Raw genomic sequence first — 19085 nt, 5'->3', positions numbered from 1 at the left:
TGAGATATCTCCAACTATCTCTTAACATGATATTAGCTCCTTTCTCCTTTGTTCCTCTCCTCTCCAAGTTCCAAAATAGTGTAGCTCTCAGCAGCTTTTCGCACTATGGATGCTTATGGAGGATTGAGATTTATAGAATAGCTCCAAACATGAAATGAAAAAGCTATTTATGCTAAAATGATGTATTTTAACCAAAAAGACAATATTTAGTTATGCTATTGCTAAATGCTCTCTAAAATGGCTATAGTCTAAATGCATACAAGTTTTCAGGATCTGGATTATGAAGGAATGAGCTCTATTTATAGGAAAAATGGAGCAATGGATGGTTGAGATTGAGTAATCTCAACAAGGGTCAGGATTGAATGATTTCAAATCCATGTGAGGGCTTTCAACCCAATCCCAGGATGACAAGTGTCAATGTGAGATAGGTTGAGAGGAGAGGGAATAAGCATTAAATGCCTGATATGACCTTGGGATTTTGAGTCAAGGTTGGTTGAATGAATAAACTCTTTATTCAAAGAATAAAGCTTTTATCAAATGGATAAACTCTTGTGCAAATGTGAAATGGATGAATATGGTCAAAACAATAAATGTTTGGGGAGACAAGATTGAAATAACCATAAATGGTTATGTAAGAGCCATAAATGGTCATGTAAGAGCCATTAGTGGTCTTGGAAGACTTTGGAGGTTAATTTGTTGAACACACAAAGCATTAAATGCTTTTCAAAGACTTTGGAGTGTTTGAGAAGTGACTCCATTTTGCTTAGGAATGTGACAATAATTAGGGGATGGATTAAGTTAATTAGGAAGGGGTTAGAAGAATCTAGAAGGGGTTTAGATTTTGCAAGTGGATTTGGTGGGTGAGGGAAAATAGGATTTTATTAAAAATAAAAATTCATTTATTTCAATAAATGTGTGCAAGTTGCATTTGTAGGAAAATGCAAGTGGGGGGGGGATAATGATTTAAATAAATGTTTTATTTAATTTATTTAAAAGAGGAATAGGGGGATTTAATTAAATAAATAGATTTTATTTATTTAATTAATGGGAATTTGATTTTAATGAATTAATTAAAATAAATTGAATAATTTATTTAATTAATAGAAGAATGTTTGGGGATGAATTAATTTAAATATTAATTTAATTAATTGATGGCTAGTGGATTTTTAATCAAATAAATACAAAATATTCATTTAATTAAAATGGACAGATTTATGTGACTACAGTTATTTTGGGACAGTTGTCCTGGTGACATGACATCCTTAAATTCCTACGCAATGCAAAATTTAAACAACACTCAAAAAAGTGTTGGATAAGATGATCTCTGAATATCAGAAAGGCTTTGTGAAGGGAAGACATATCTTGGATGTTGTTATAACCACCCACGAATTAGCCCATTCTATGGAACACACCAAAAAATCTAGTATGACTTTTAAGTTGGATATTTTGAAAGCTTATGACATGGTTTCTTGACCCTTCCTCTTTGAAGTTTTAAGAAAGTTTGGTTTCAAGGGCGAATTTCTCAAGATGATAGTTGAATGTGTTACCACTTCAATGTTTTTAATGTTGGTTAATGGCTCACCAAAAGGTTACTTCTCTTGTGATAGAGGGATTCGTCGCCATACAAGTCCAAGACCATGTGTCGCCCATACAAACAAATCGGTGGGAATTTGGATTTCTCTGAAAGAAACACCAATAATATAAAACAACAAATTGATGCCAAAATTTACACAAAATTAAGTTGCCGACGGACTTGACCTACCAAAAAAAATAGCACGAATCAGCTGACTGTAGATTTCAAAAAGAATTTCACTCACCAAAAAAGCAGAATGGCATGAAAAATAGAGGTGTAAATTTCCAATGCTAAACAAGGCTAATCCATGCCAAAAATGATGCTAGATTAAGACGCCAAAATTTTACATAGACCAAGCAGAATTTGAACCACAAATTGAGATAGATGATGCCTCTGCTAGAAATGGATGCTACAAACAGTCAACCTCCTCAAAATGGACTCCAATATTGATGGTCAAGCAGGAAAAATTCCAAAGAACAAGTAGGTCCAAGCAATTATCTTCCATATTGAGCCCAAATACTTGTAAATTGCACCAAAAAACTTGTCAATCAAGCTAGACTTGTGCCAAAATCATAGAACATTGAAGACCCTCTTATTGATTGTCAATCGATAGAGAATATTGCAGTTTGATTGCTAAAAGTGACAAGGATCTGCAAATGAACAACCAAAATATCAAGAAAACAATCCCTGCAGGCAATCTTTCCACGAATTGAACAAATTTTTGCAAATAATTCTATGAATTCTCTTTAATATTTTAACAAACATTCAAATATTTTAAAAATATTTTTACATAACATCAAATTTTTACAATATTTCAACAAAGAATTTGTAAATATTGAACAAATTTCATCAAATTATTGCATATCTATGGTGACTCTATGCAATTTCACCAAAAAAAATGTAGATAATTGTAAGATTTGCAATTGTTGGTGTAAATAATTATTCATCATGGATATTATTTCACTATACTTAAGTTTACTTAGGAAATGCATTTCATAGTAGTTTAGGTATGAGATACTTGGGTCTTTGTGCCACATTGGGATAGTGTGTGTAGGATAATTTCCACCTTTTATGGTGTTGATCTTGTTACTACTCTATCATATCCACTTATTGTGGAGTGATAATTCCACCTTCGATGGGTGATCCACCTCATGTGGAATATTTTATTATTTTTCCTACCTGTCACACCTATTTCCTACCTACCCTTGTTTCTTATTGATCCACATGTCATGTTTGTGTGCTCACATATCCATATAGCCTGCCTATATAAGCAGGCTCATCTACATTATAAACAACAACTATTGAACAATGATTCATGATCTAGTTGATCACATTTTGCATCTTGATAGAATACAGTTTATTCTTATCATCTATTTTGTTCTCTCTTATTTGTGCTTTCCATTGCCTCTAGATCTTGGAAAAATCTCACATAGTATCAAAGCCAAGTCCAGGCTAGGAGCCCCAAGCACACGAGAGGTGTGGCTTAAGGGGGAGTGTTGGTGTTGGAAATAAGCCACACCTAGACCGACGATGGACTGGTACAAGAGGGGCCAGTAGCTCAATGGTAGAGTACTCCAGTAGCATAAGGAAGGTCCTAGGTTTGAGTCCTAGTTGGTCCACGTATCAACATGGTATCAAAGCTAATAGATTGTCATTGGTTTTCCAATTGAGAGAAATTTGATGCTATTTGGGGTTGTGTATTTTGGAGCTTTCTATTGCAGGTTATTATTAAAGCTTGATGGGTCAAATATGAGGTTACCATTGGATTTAAGAGGTCCAAGAAAGTCATTTTTGCCTTTTGTTTCATCCCAATCGGACTTCGGAGGCCAAATCTAGAGGCATTTGAAGTTTGAAGCTGCGACGGAAATTTTTCAAACATTATAATTTTGCAGGCAATTTTCAAATAGTGATATCTCACTCATCTAGACTCCTTTTTTTGAGCATTATTTTTTGTTTTGGGGTAGAATTTCATGATCTATACAGTGGTGTAGGAGTTTTCAGATACAGTTTTTTCTGATATCGTGAAATCCCAATTTTTACAACTTTGGAGGCTTCGTTTGGGCTCATATGGACTCCTTTTCCGGTGCCTTTTTTTTTAAAGTGCATAATTTTTTGTCTACTTTCATAATATGCCATTTGTTTGCAGTGATTTTGAGTAGAAATTTTACTTTCAGTATTTGGTCATTTTTTGGCCTATTTGGTATTTGTATTTTGCTTGGATCTCAGTTTAGATCACTAGCAGTATTTGTTGAACTCTCTTATATCTCATTTTGAGAAGTTGAAAAATTTAAATTAGAAGTCCACCTTGCCTTGTTTTGCAAGTGGCCCATTTTACACGCACTAAGTATAAAGTGCCAAATCGTGATTTTTTTGGGGGGGTTTCTTGATTGAGTAATTTGGGGGGATGTCTTGTATGATTGTGCCTCTCTCTATCTTGTGTTTTTTCATTTTTGCTTCTATGGGGTCTTCTAAGTTTCCTCTCTTAACTCCTCATAATTATGCTACTTGGAAAATTGATGCATGGAGTAAACTTATGGAAAAAGGACTAACCTATTACATTGATGGAACTATTGTTGCTCTCATTGATCCTAAGATTGATCATGTTGGTCACTTGGATTGGATCACTAAAAATATCATGGCAATTGGTACCTGAAGAAAGTATGTATCAAAGGATCTCATTTTTCATATTGAGAAATGTACTCTAATTAAGGATGCTTGGCAAAAGTTTCAAGACTTGTATGGTAAAGTTGATAAGATTAGGGGATATCAGATTGATAGTGATCTCACCATGTTGGATCCCAAGAACTTTGATACTATAAGAGATTATGTCACTAAGGCAAAAGAGTTGAGGGCACAACTCAAGGATTGTGGCATTGATAAGAAGGATACTCAATTGATCTTCAATTTGATGGGCAAGCTTCCACAATAATATGCAACATTTTTTCTAGTTTGCAAACCCATAGGATGACAATGGGTTCAAGCTACACAATGCCTACATTTGATGCTTTCGTTGAAATATTGATAATGGAACAAACTAAGTTGATAAGCATGGGCATTCTTAAGGCTTCTAAGTCTCAAGAATTAGTGGCAAATCAAGGGAACAAAGGAAATCAAGGAAAGGACAACTCAAACAAGAAGAAATGACAATCAAAGCCTAAGGACAAAGCACCATATTCTCCACAACAAGGAGATTCATCCTCTTCCAAGATGGACAATTCACCAAAGAGGGAGAGACCTACTTGTGCTTATTGTAAAAAGTTTGGTCATGAGGAGCGTCATTGTCATTCTAAGAAGATTGATAAGCTCACACATATCCTCAAAAAGCACAACAATGATTTGCCTAATGCCTACAAGAAGGATGATTCATCAACTTCCACTTCCTCACATTCAAAAGGGAAAGGGAAAGCATTCATGGCTTCTACAAGTGGGAAGACTCACTCTTTTGGGACAAGAAAAGGAAAAGCTCTTTGTGCTACCACAAGTCATGATTCAGGGAGATGGCTTCTAGATTCAGGGGCTTCTCATCATATGGCATCTTCGCAGTCTATGTTCTCTTGATTTGAGCCTTGCACCATGCCGCAAATTTTGATAGGAAATCATACATACATGGATGTGATTGGGAAAGGATCTATTGACATTGGGGATAACTCCTTCAATAATGTGTTTTGTGTACCCCATTTGACAAACAATCTCCTTTCCATCTATCAAATCACACATAGCGCAACTAAAAGAATTGTGGAGTTCACACCTGAGTTAGTTTTCATTAGAGAGTTGGAGACTAGAGCTATCATTGTGATTGGGGTGGTTGATCATGCATCTCGGTTATACTCCTTTTCAGATTTTGTTGATGATGAAGATTTCACATATGATGATTCTACACATGATGATCACACTTCTTGTGATGGTTTAGATTTTGAGGAGAACTTTGGGTACTTGAACTTGAGGATTCTCACATGTGACCCCATTCTTGAGCCTTGTGTTTCATCTCCTCTTATTGATATCACAACACCTATTGCACCTGATGATGCAGATAGTGCGACAGTTTTGCCTTCATGTGATTTAGTGCAGCAGGATATATCTTGTCTTCCAACTTTAGTTTCTTGGGATGATTACTTGACAAACATTGCAGGTTTGTTTGTGGAATCCTACATTGCAGATTTGGGAGACACCATTGATGATATTCATCTTCTCTTTGATGAAGATGATCCTTCTTTGATTGTTGCAAGGGAGACCCTCTTGTTCATTCTCTAAATGATCATTCTTTCGAGGTTGATATGATTGTGGATTCTTATGTACAACAGTTGGAATAGGTCTCTTTATCCTTTGAGGAGACATGTGAGTCTTTGGCTATTGTTCTACATTCATCTCCACTAGATCTTGGAGTGCCTTTTTCAGCAGTGTGGGGGAGTTTACCACCTTTGGAGGGGGTATCTTTTAGCATCGACATGGGGACACTTGAGCAGTTTTCAGAGATTCCTTTCATCATGAGTTTTTTCATACATCTTCCCTTCATGATTGGGTAGACTTCATGGATACACCTTTGGTTTTGTTTCTTCCTAAGGGGAGGAATGTTGTTCGACCTTCTTGGAGCAGTTTCTTCATTCATTCTCGAGCTTCTATCATTGGTGCAGATTCTACATTGAGGGGGGGCTTCCTAGCTTCTCTTCTTCTCTCATATGGGGGGACTTTTTCCTCACATGGGGTTTTGTTCCTCACATACTTCTATGAGAGTTATTTTTATCTAGTTTTCATCTCTCTTTTGGGGGAGGGTTTTTTTCCATTGGGTTTTTCTCTCTTTCCTCGCTTTGTGAGAGATTTATTTGCATTGGTTTGTATGCATTTGCATTTGTACATGGGTACCTAACATGGCCTCGTATCCGAGACCCATCTTGCATTGCTTAGTTGCATTGTAGACTTAAGTGCATTCCCCTAAGTTGCACTTAAGAGGGGGTGTTGGTGTTAATAATTATTCATCATGAATATTATCACTATACTTAAGTTTACTTAGGAAATGCATTTCATAGTAGTTTGGGTATGAGACACTTGGGTGTTTGTACCACATTGGGATAGTGTGTGTAGGACAATTTCCACCTTTTATGGTGTTGATCTTGTTACTACTCTATCATATCCACTTATTGTGGAGTGATAATTCCACCTTCGGTGGGTGATCGACTTCATGTGGAATATTTTATTGTTTCTCCTACCTAGCACACTTATTTCCTACCTACCCTTGTTTCTTATTGATCCACATGTCATGTTTGTGTGCTCACATATCCATATAGCCTTGCCTATATAAGTAGGCTCATCTACATTGTAAACAACAACTATTGAATAACGATTGATGATTCAGTTGATCACATTTTGCATCTTGATAGAATACAGTTTAATCCTATCATCTATTTTGTTCTCTCTTATTTGTGGTTTCCGTTGCCTCTAGATCTTGGCAAAATCTCACAGCAACCTTCTAGCTTCATTTTACAATTCTCACTTCAAATCTATGTAATTTACTTGCTTGCAAATAATTTGCATCTCCATTTGTACTAGTACCATATAGAAATCAGCTAGGAATGCTACACATAATGGAAACAACAAATGAAGCAAAGTTTTAAGAGCAAACAAAAAACATATTGAAGCAAAGTTTTAAGAGCAAACAAAAAACATATTGAATGAGTTAAACATACATAGGAGAGAGGTACATATATAAGAGAAATATCCTACCTACTCCCATAATTAACTTGCTAAATAAGCATTACATACACCAACAAGTATCGTAATATAGTGCAAACTTGTGTTTAATTAGACCTGGGTGAGAAGGAAACCTAGTTGAATTTTGAATTTAATTTTTCTAATTTTGATAGGACGAGTCTTTGATTATGTGTAACTTGATGTCTGTAAACTAATTCTATGATAGAAAATGGACTAGATCTTGACGAAGGACTTGTGAGTAGAAATAAATGTGCATGCAAATGATACATAAGTGGATAGGGTGAATGTGCAAAGCTTTAATTGCCAAACTATATTTGGAGGTGGTTCAAAAATTCTAGTCAGCTTTAGGCAAAAATCCTAAATTTTAAATATCTTAGAGGGGTGTGTGAAGCCTATATTCTCAAAATTTATTCGGTTGGGAAAGGATTTTTAATTTGGAACACCATAAAATATGGTGTCCTACTCATTAAAAATGATTTTTTTGGGATAGTGAATAAAGGTAATAATGCTTTGTTTGGGAGGATTCCTAGGATAATCATCCTCATATTCTATCATCTTTCCTTAGCTTCAACCTCTAAGTAATATTTTTTTGACGACTGGATGGTTAAGGTTGTTGACTTGATATTGTTTTCTTCTCTATTTCATTTAATATCAATGATTCCTTAAAACATTAAAATCTAGATTATTTAATTTATTGGTTAAACTATCCTATTTACAATTCATAAAAGCAATCATATATATCAAAGCAAGATGTCTAAATTTAGGATACTTTTTCCCTATTTAGTTGTGTTGATTTAAATTTCCATGTCTTTGATTGTTATTAGTCAAATAAAAATATAGATTGTGAATTACGCAATATTTGGCAATCAACACAGTTTGTAAACATCCGATTTGAAAACGACTCGATAAACTAAAAGTAATAAATGGATTATTAACCCTCCAATTTATGTTAAAAATAAATAAAAATACCGGATAAAAAGACAATGCACCTGAACTATTTATCTTCAAAGATTATTCCTTTCCATCAACCCTTGAGATGCTACCCCAACTTGCATGTGATCATCTTATCAATTATATAAAGAAACACTTGTGCTTCTCTTCAAATACACATTTTATTCACTTCAAAATAACTTGGAAGTTGTTGTTCAACTCTTCTATTTATCTTTAAAGCTTTTTTTCATGCACAAAGAAAAAGCATGGAGAAGAGTGAAAATACATTTTAATTTGTAGTCATTGCTTGTTCATGTCATCATTTATTAATGTAGAAGGTGATGGATATATCATATAGGAAGTTGTAGAAAAGGTCATGCATGAAAAACAATTTTACATAAAAATAGTAACAAATATATCCAATAGCAAGCAACATCTATTAACTTGCTTCAATATATCCACCACTCTTCATCGTTTTCTTTTTTATTTATTATTAAAAAATTCTTGAATATTGTGACTACGTCACAATTTAAGCTATATATATTTTGCTATGCTCATTAATGTGAGACATGTACAAAATTATATAACATATATGTTAACCCCGCCCATAAGTATAAATACATGGAGCTTAGCCCTTGTCTTGCTTCTATCCCTGGTTTGAAAGCTATCATTACACTTGCAATTTTAAGAATTAATAATTTCATTTCAAAATTCAAATTCTTCTTTATGATATGCACCTAGATTATTTTTTATTAAAGCAACAAAAAAACAAGGGTGCTAACCCTTAATACAATAACCCATAGGCAGTAAAGAAAACTTAGAGGGGTAAAAACCTCAGAACAACAAGCCTGATAGGAAAACAAGACCCTGCCAAAGCAGAAACAACCCAAAACTTAACTCAAGTAAGAGTGTTTCGGGGGGTGAAAGGAGACTTCCCTTTACATCTAAGACTGACAACAGTCCAAGAAACAATATCATTAGGCTCAACAAAAGGGGAGTTTGGTAAGGAGGGATTCATCGGGAATTGAACAACAGTAGCAGTAGGGGATGAGATAGCAACATGATGCTGTAGAAGAGAGGCATGAAGATCATAAATAGTCGGAGAAGAACAATGTTGCAGATCTAGAGAAGGAGTCGTAGGGACAGAGGATTCAAAGATCGAAGAGGCAAGAGGGTCTGAAGCTTCAACAACAATATCATCTTAGGATGGGACGTCATCCTCTTGAGAAGAGCCCACAAAGGTAGAGTCCAAACTGTTAATCCTTAGGTGTTCAGCAGTGGCATCTTTCCACCAAGAAGCAACACCTTTGTGTCGAGGCAATAGGCAATCAGAAGCAAAATGACCCGTACCAAAGCATCTTTGAAAATGAAAGGGGAGTCCCTCAAAGTCCAGTGGTTGGGTCCAGGGCCTATCCCCAACCATTAAAACTGCATCCCCAAGGAGAAGCATAAAATTTTTAATATCCACTAAGATGCGAGCAAAAGTGGAGTGACCCATAGAAGAAGTAGCATTGTCAACCTTCAAGAAGAGTCTAACGGAGTTGCCAATAGCCTCATAGCAAGAATGTTCCCATAAATGAAGGGGGGGATTAGGGAGGTGAACCCAAACAGAGTGCATGTTAAGAGGTTCAATAAGAGGGTCAAACAAAGTTGTCCAGGGTTTAATGGAGAGAGAGTGGTCCTCCCAGGCCCACAACATGCCCAAAATCAAGTCCTGATCATGAGTGGAGGTAAAAGAGGCAATAAAAAACCCCTTGGCATAAGGAAAAAGCTCAATGATATGAGCAACCAAAGGCTTCCAAGAGTCACTTACCCAGTGATCAAAATCCAGAAGAGAAGGCCAGAAACCTCAAATCTGCACACTAAGGCGCAACGTTGATAGAAGTCGATGTTATCCACAACATCCTGTCACCACCACTGAGGAGGATTTGGCACAGGGCAAAGGACGGATCCCCCTGAAGGGGTGAGCTGCAGAACGAGCCACACGAGCAAATTTGTGATGACCAATAGAAAAGGTTTTGGGATCATGCACAAGAAGACCACCAACAACATCAGCGAAGGTGGGGGTACCAACGATCAACGAGGGGACCTCCAACCCAAATGTGATAGCAGTGCCAGGAGCAATAACTCCCACAGGGGTAACCAAGGGGGGTGAAATCCCAACAGGGTCAGTCTAGGAGTTCAAACACACTTGGGCGGGAGAGCCATTACCAACAACTCTATTGTTATCTCGATAAAATTATTTGGTTATGGACAAAAGCATGTTGTGAGCACAAAGTCATGCACCTAGATTGTTACTCCTTGTTTTAATAAATGTTTCTATGCATACAATCTCTTTATGTTATGGTTATATGTATTATCCTTTATTACTAATAGATGAATAGTATTTGTTACTTTTTAAAATACTCTCTTTTTAATTGAACATTTCAATGTATACAATATTAGTTCTTGCTAAGGCGGGATGATATTGCAACCATTCAATTTAATTTTTTTAATTAGTTTCGCCAATCAATAGATAGAATTAAAAATTTGAACAATTCTACAGTCTTCTTATTTAATAATTTAAAAATATATATATATTTCTCTCTTTCTATTGATTATAGTAAGTATAAAATTCAATTTTTTTGTTTTTATATTTACATATTTCAATTAATACTATTGATTACTATGGACACTCCACTCAAATTTGTACATTAATACGAAGACCAAGTCCAAGCTCCATATAATTTGACACAATTTTTTGTCAAAAAACTTGTACGACTATGAACAAGGAGTTTGAGCTTTGAATTCAATTTGTACCGTACACATTTGAAAATTGCGCAAACTTTAATGAACAACAATTCTCCTCATTTTCACCACATGCAAACTTCAAACTTTACATAAGCTTCATTTCAAGATTTCATTTTATATTTTGTAATAAAAATTTAACACCCTTAAATTTTTATTTTTTTAAAATTTTACTTTTCTATATACATCATAATTATCAAGATAATTTCTTAACTTTGATAACATAACATTCAATTATAGAAAGTATAAAGGATCCCTTTATATCTATCTCTCTAGATCTATTTATCTATATATTAATTCCTATGACTTCCTATCTCTATCTTTATATTTCTCTCCCACTTTAATTCTCTCCCTCTATATATATTTATCTCTTACATCTCTTTCTATCCCTTTGTTCTCTCTTTCTCTATATCTCCCTTTGTTCTTTATCTACATATCTCCACTTTACTCTCTAATTATATCCCTTTGTCATTTCTTTCTCTTTCTATCCTTTTATCTTCTCTTTCTCCATATCTCCCCTCGTCTTGTATCTATATCCCATCTACATATCTCCACTCTCCTCTCTAATTATTGGCAGAATTGTGTCTTCTTCTTTTTTGTTACAATTATTCACATTCTTATTTGTTTTTATGTTACAATTATGCACATTCTTTTTTGTCACAAATTTTAAGAGTAAATTTGAATACCATTTCTTACACTTTTAAGAGTAAATTTTAATTCTCTTTTAAATAAAATAAAAACTGATTAAAACTAATTTTAATTCATCTTTTTAAGGCCATACTACAATTTGTGTGCATTACAATCAATGTAAATTTTTATTCCATCAAAGATAGATTATCAACTAATTTTAATTCTCTCTTTTTAAGACCATACGATCTGTACTTATTAAATCAAATATGCATGCATATTCATCTTGTGATTGGAACTTGGGACCTACAGTTAATTAACACATGCACCAAAACACCAAGACTGTGTTAACACTAATGTCTCCAATGACACATTTGTTTAAAAACAATACTTCTTTGACCGATCATGTATGTTATAAATGCATATATAAAAACTAATATATAATGCCTCGTTGGACAAGCAGCATATTCTATCACTGATGGCCATACATAAAACCTGGAGCTTATAATTAATAATAATTGGTCATAGTCTTCAGGCAACGTTTGGCACATGCCAAGGTATCAATGTTGAACTTGTTTATTTAAGAAAAATCGCCCAAGATTCTTTCAAGTGGGGTTTGATGTCATTACAGCTCACCCAAAGAAAGTCGTGGGTTGTGACTTCGGATCTAAAGGCATTGTTGATCTTACAATCCTTTTAACAATAAAGAAACAGCAATAAACATCATACGATCAACAATCCTTTTTTACAATACACATCATACCTCTGCTCCTCAAGAACTTCGTCAATTGTACGAATCAGATTTCCTCTATAAACAGCAAGAAAATGATGAGATTAGGAAATTTCTCATTTAGAAAAATATTATTTCTAAACTTCTTTTTCACCTCTCATCTTGCTAGACTTTTACTTTGTTAGGTAGACTTTTTACATCATTGTCCTCATTATTGTTAGGCACTAATGATTATTTTTTGATTTTATGCTCCTCATACCCTCCCTGATTGTCTTGGCATTTGCGTCACACCCTGGTAATTGTCTTTTAAATTTACTTAGTACCCTAAGGCTAAGAGGCTTTGGCCTGGAAACAATTCAATTATGGACCCACCATTCATTTTGATGACGTGCCTATCCCACCACAATGGGGCACTGGTGATCTGCATACAATTCAAGCAACTCGTCCAAAGGGTTGTCTATGACAACTGTAACAGATTACCAGCAACCAAGCCCATATGACATAATGGTCCTTTCAAATTTGAAAACCCTTCTGCCTTCATTGAAAGCAGGTTCACAACAAACACATGTAGAACAGAACCTCCTAAAAGAGCTAAGAAAGAAACGGGCGACCTTAACCCATTATGTCATGGTTGGCTTATTTTGACTAAATCGCAGACCCCACAGCAAGTGGCCCATACGCCTGATTTCAATTAAAAATAACCCACTTCCGAGTTGAAACATATGGTTGTACTACCAGCCGTGCAGAGGCCTATTTGTATCTGTAATTAACTTGATTACTTTTGTGCATAAATTATATCATTACTTTAGGTAGAGGCCAATACAAATATAGACCTCCTATATAAAATTCCATTTAATACTCAAAATTCAGACAACTGAAAAAGCTTCAAATAATTAACCAAAATTTTCTTCGTTATTGAATAATATGTACATCTTATCATCATCATGTAATGATAAACATATAAGAACCAGTCGTGCAAAGGGTATTTGCATCTGTAGTTAACTTGATTACTTGTGCGCATAAATTATATCATACTTTAGGTATATATGCCAATACACATATAGTCCCATGTAAAATTCCATTGAATATTCAAAATGCAGACAACTGAAAAAGCTTCAAATAATTAACCAAAATTTTCTTCGTTATTGAATAATATGTACATTTTATCATCATCATGTAATGATAAACATATAAGAATGACCAACTACAACAATGGGAATCTACAATAATGGCCAGTTTATCTTGCTTTAACCACACCAATAGAAGCTTGTTTTCACTTCTACGATCTATATCCGCTGCAAAGAATGTTGTGGTATGCTAAAATAACTATAATAGAACAGAGTTTACATGGACGTCGTCCATTTACAAGATTCTCATCAAAACGAATCATAACAGCCTTTGGCGTTAGTTCTCACAAAATACCAGTAACCCATCCAGAATGACAATCACAAGTTCAGTTTAGTCTTTGTCATCCCATCCTGTGATTCCAGTACTAGAGGTTTTCCAAAACAAGAAGGTATTCCATTACATCCAACTCTTATTGGTCACTCTCACTTATAAAAGAATTTCCAGATCTCCCTGACATTTGAAGAACCATCTGCAACTTCTACTACCAAATGTGCTGACAAGATGCCTGCAGTAGAAGACAGTGATCAATTAGCAGCAGAGGAGGAATATAGGAACCAAAAGAGAGTCATCATGCATGGAGCTAAATAATATTTAGAACATGGAAAGAGATAAAATATAAATTACTCTACTACATGCTTTCTTAAATGTCAAATTTATGCTATTACACTGCATTGCAGCAGTTCCCAGTAATTGTTAAAAATGCAATAGCTGTGATTTGGGAGACGGACAAATTCATACGTCCAGTCAATATATGCATTGTAGTTTGTTCAAATGTGTATTCAAACAAGTTATTAAGGACTTGTCTAAATTACTCCATACATCAAATGAGGCAGCAAAAGGAAAACTGTGTACTCTTTAATTGCAACCTTGTCAACTGAATTATTTTTAATGGTTACTAGTCATCATCCTCGAGACTTACCATCCTCTTCTACCAAAGATCGGAACTGTCGAGTCCCTCCTCCTCCAAAATAAAGCTTTTTAGCAGCCAAGTAGACAACACCATATGGTGGTCGAAGACACTGCCCACAAAAAAGGCACCAACTTAATATGTTTTGAATGTATACATATTGCATTGATAGCTCATGCCCCAACAAATTATACTGTCAAACGATTCCTTTGAGTAAAATAGCCCGACGAGAATTAATATATAAACAAAATATTAAATAAACAACGAACCTTTTTCATGAGACTGTACAAATTCCGCATGGAAACCAAAGAATAGACAGTTTCTGACATCAAAATAATATCATAACCACCCTCTGAAGGATCAGATTCACTAGCCCGCTCACAAGCACGACTTCCAGAAAGCTTTCTCTGCCTCACTTGTTGACAATGACTAGAGTCCATTGGTGTTTCCTGATTAGCACCACTGCTATTGTGGCTGCTAGAGCGGTCCAGATATAAATCATCCTCAGAAAAGTTTAAACTGATGTCACCTGATGCAATGAACTGATTCTGCCCAACCACAGATAGAACGGTATGCAACTCTCCCCAATCCCCGGCATAGAAGTGGACATCAGGTGATAAGGTAGTTGTTCGGGTGGGTGTTACTGGGCCATCACAGAGACGACCAAGTCTCTCATGAGCATTTTGAAGGTTTACATGTACATTTGGTATGGTGAGATATCGTAACACCTCAGCATTGAAATCTTGGAAATGGACTGTTGATGCACCCTGAATGCACACAAGACAACTTCATTAGGAACCAAACAATCAATGTCCATATGAACAATTCTAAAAGTCTCATACAATGTGAAGATAATCTATAGATACAAAAGTTTAGGAAAAACAGATATCTTACCTTTAGGCATGCAAAAATACCAGGTAGACCATGACCACATCCAAGCTGCAAACATTAAATAAAGTAAATAAACAAAATATAAATCATATACCACAAGTCTGACTGTAAGAAAAAAAACATTTTTGAGCTTTAAGGCTCATAACATGGATGGATTAAAAAAAGAAGCAAAGCACTAAATGAATGACAACAGCTGTGATGTTAAACTTTTGATATTCTACCATCTTACTATTGCAAAAGAATCGGTTACAGTGAACTAATTGTACTTTTAAAAACATTCCAAAAGCTATCACAATTGAAGTGCAGCCCAGACATAATAGTTGAATCATATTAAAAATTTAAATCCAGTCCACATATTAAATCACTTTACTAATCTTAATCAAGGCTGTTATTCTAGATTAGCATCATAAAGAGTCCTTAAAAAGCCCAAGTTCTGAGATAACTGAAAGGCATTGTCAAGTCAACTAGTTTTTCCTACAACAAAGTAGTTAGAAAAAGGGACTCCATTAAAGAGAAATTAACCATTACCTCTAAAACACGCTTTCCCCTGAATGACAGCTGACCATCACGGATCTCCCGTTTAAGGGTATTTACTAGGTCAAGAGAACTCTCCCAGAGCTTGAGACCCCCTGCCAGAAGAGAAGAAATGTTCAAATGAAAGGAAATGCACTCAAAAGCAACAGTGGTCTATAATACAACTGACAACAAGGGAGATTTTTTGCTTCTATAATATTTTGAAACTTTGTTTGAAACCATCAAAATACCTTCATACTTTCCAGGAACTAGATCTGAATTACACACTCCAAGAACATCAGCAGTGTTTACTCGCCCCTGCGTTGACAAACAGAGATGGTGACACCAAAAAAACAGAAAAATCACAACCCACAAATGACGGGCAAAACTGACTAAATCAAATATTCAGAAGCAATATAAGAATTATGCCAAACATTATTGTACCTTATATAAAATGAGGCTTCCTTGCAAATTCACAGGCTCGGTAGTATATTTGTCATGTTGAGCATCCTGTGCATTGACATTCAGAAAATTATAATAATTCAACATGAGAGATATAGATCATTCCAAACCCTTTAAAAACAAGATAAGCAAGCACCTCTCACCCCTCTCCCCGAACAAAGAGAACAATATAAGAAAGTACATCTAACCGCAATAAAAAGGCTCCAGATCTATATTGCACCAAGAATAAAAAATAGATACTTTCGATATGTGAGTATTGTAAGCAAAAACAACTAGTTCAGGGAATGGATGAAATTTTGTTGTTTATTTCTAAAGAAAAATGTATCAATAAATTTTTCTAAGTTTCTGTTGTCTATTTCTGAAAAAAAATGTATCAATAAGTTTTTCAACGTTTCTGTTGTCTATTTCTCAATACCAATGACAACAGAAATTTTAAAAAACTACCGGACAGTTTTCTGAATTTGACAATTGAAGCAGGGTACACATTTCAAAACCTGGAGACAGGTAACCAATATATAGGAAATACTTTAAGGAGTATAAAGTTATATATTTGTTTGGCCCTAAAGCAACATAAAGGTTAAAACCTTACAATGCTATGAGTTTTATGATTAGATCTGGTAACATTTTTAAGGGAAGCTCTGATCCTATTCTTATTTCTCTGGATACGATTTCTACTTTAGATTAAGAAATCAAGAAAATTATCACTTATTGTCATTTTTGTGTAAAATTTCTTACAAGTCCACTGGTAGTCTGGAGACTTTTGTTCAAACTGGAATACTAGAACACAGCCCTGCAGACCTACTCCCCATAGTATTTCAAATGAATCTGACACTCCAGAAAGCAAGCTTCCTAATGCAATCTGTGCCCAAAACATGCAAGGGTGCAATATCCTTACCACAAACAATTGCTGCCCAGCCAGCCATCAGATCATCATTCTTTGGCCACAGAAAAGGCACAGTCACCACCCAACAAACCCTCCACGCTTCTCAAAGCTTCTAACCTAACATGGTTTATATATAATTTAAATTAAGGCAGGCTTGGGACCTGAATGGATTTAGGGTTTGCTACTTAATAATTTGTTTTGAACATCTTATTCTGGTATTGAGTTTCACTATACCATATGTCCTCCAAACAACTACCAGTTACAAACTCTTGTACCCTAAAACACTCCCACAGATATGATCTCAAGTGAATATGCAGATAGCTTGAAGAAAAATTACTAAATAGTTGAAATAGGGATTTATTTCTGACCTCTCTGAAGATTTATAAGAATTCACTAATACCGAACACAGAAACCATCAACAAGAAATGGAAAAGCATATGCCTCAAACACTCAAAACATTTACAAAAACTTCATCAATGCACAGATCAAAAAAAGATACAGTAAAGATGTAAATATTTTCAATTCTTATTACAAGAATTCAAATATATTGATCATGAATTACAGGAATTCAAATATATTGATCATGAATTACGGGAATTCAATATATTTAATCTAAGCATCAAAGGAATTCCATTAGATGAAGAAAAGAAACAAGTCCCAACTGCTTGAAATTTAAAAAAAACTCTGACCAGGACAAACATAAAGAAAACAGCGCAGACATGTGCATACAATTCCTGTTACATGAATTCGAATTTCTTCACTAACCAACAGGCAACGTTAATTCAGTCCTCTAGTAAAAGGGGGCAAAATAGGCAAGATTCCAAAGTAAAGGCAATACCAAAACCCTAATCAAATACAACATCAAGAAACACTAAAAAGTTTCAAAACAGAACTTTAATTCGTCCATACGAACAAAAGCAAGGTTAAAAAGAGAAGGCAAATGGTAAAATTAAATGAAAATCACAACGAGGACACATTTACAAAACCCTAACCAGCACAAACATCCAGAAACAACACAAAAATTGAAAAATTGTTTTCATACCCATTACAGCAACTCAAATTTTACGATGGTCCAGAGCATCAAACCATTTCAAGAAAAAAGAAACAAGTCCAATACTTCAAATTACAACAAAAAACACACAAAACTACGCAAAAAATACCTTAGAGGGAAGAACTTCGACAGACGGAGGTGGGGGCGGCAAGGATTTTTGGCTCAGCCCACCAAGATAACGATCCTTTTCCGCAGATTGAGATAAAAAATGCGGTGCTAACCCAGGCAAACATGCAAATATAGAAGGCGCCCTCATCTTTAGATTGATCCCAAGATCGAAACCCACGGCCTCTTCTTTATTCAATTCTCCCTTCTTGTTTGTATATGAGCAGTCAATCAAACCGTCTTTGAGATGACAGAGAGAATAATTATAACCTCAGATACCAGACACTCAGGGAAGCCAAATATATAAGCCAAAATCCCGACCAAATAACACACGCATATTCCCCGAATATGAACAATTCGCCTGTCAAATACTCGTTTTTTTAGTTTGAACGAGTATATTAGACCGTGCTCCAAATCCTTTTATATATCCGTTCAGACGACGCCAATCGGGAAACGGAATTACCGAAGAACAGCCAAACACAAAGTACCAAATTTTACGCGGAAATATCTGTCGACAGAAAAGCCCATATGACCGAGACTTAAGCTCATGTGACTAGGAGATATGTTTGCCCCCCACCCGGTCCTCCATACGACCCGCCGCTCACATCCCGTGTGCGGGCGTTACACGTCCACGTTTGTTTGGCTTCTTTTTTCCAAATAGGCCATGCAACAACCTTGTTGCTTATCATGCAAGAATCTGTAGAAGCTTCTTTTGTCATCCATTTGTCAAAGTAGTTGGGAATAGGAGGTCTTTTTGAAATTTCCTTGCTTTCCTTCCAAGCTTCTTCTATG

At 35.3% G+C, this 19085-nt stretch overlaps 1 protein-coding gene across 1 annotated transcript; it reads right to left on the bottom strand.

The window, feature by feature from the left end:
- Positions 1-13473: 13473 nt before the first annotated feature.
- LOC131069036 (uncharacterized) lies at positions 13474-18768 on the bottom strand. Its single transcript, XM_058004347.2, has 8 exons — positions 18298-18768; positions 16237-16302; positions 16044-16110; positions 15808-15908; positions 15283-15327; positions 14658-15155; positions 14401-14500; positions 13474-13986 (listed from the first exon to the last, which is right to left on the bottom strand). Exons 1-8 carry the CDS (start codon positions 18442-18444, stop codon positions 13904-13906), a joined length of 1107 nt encoding a protein of 368 aa, XP_057860330.1. The 5' UTR covers positions 18445-18768; the 3' UTR covers positions 13474-13903.
- Between the last annotated feature and the right edge of the window lie 317 nt (positions 18769-19085).

The sequence above is a fragment of the Cryptomeria japonica genome, chromosome 4, assembly GCF_030272615.1.
Source record: "Cryptomeria japonica chromosome 4, Sugi_1.0, whole genome shotgun sequence".
Classification (NCBI taxonomy): Eukaryota; Viridiplantae; Streptophyta; class Pinopsida; order Cupressales; family Cupressaceae; genus Cryptomeria; species Cryptomeria japonica.
This window is presented reverse-complemented; position numbering and strand designations above follow the sequence as displayed.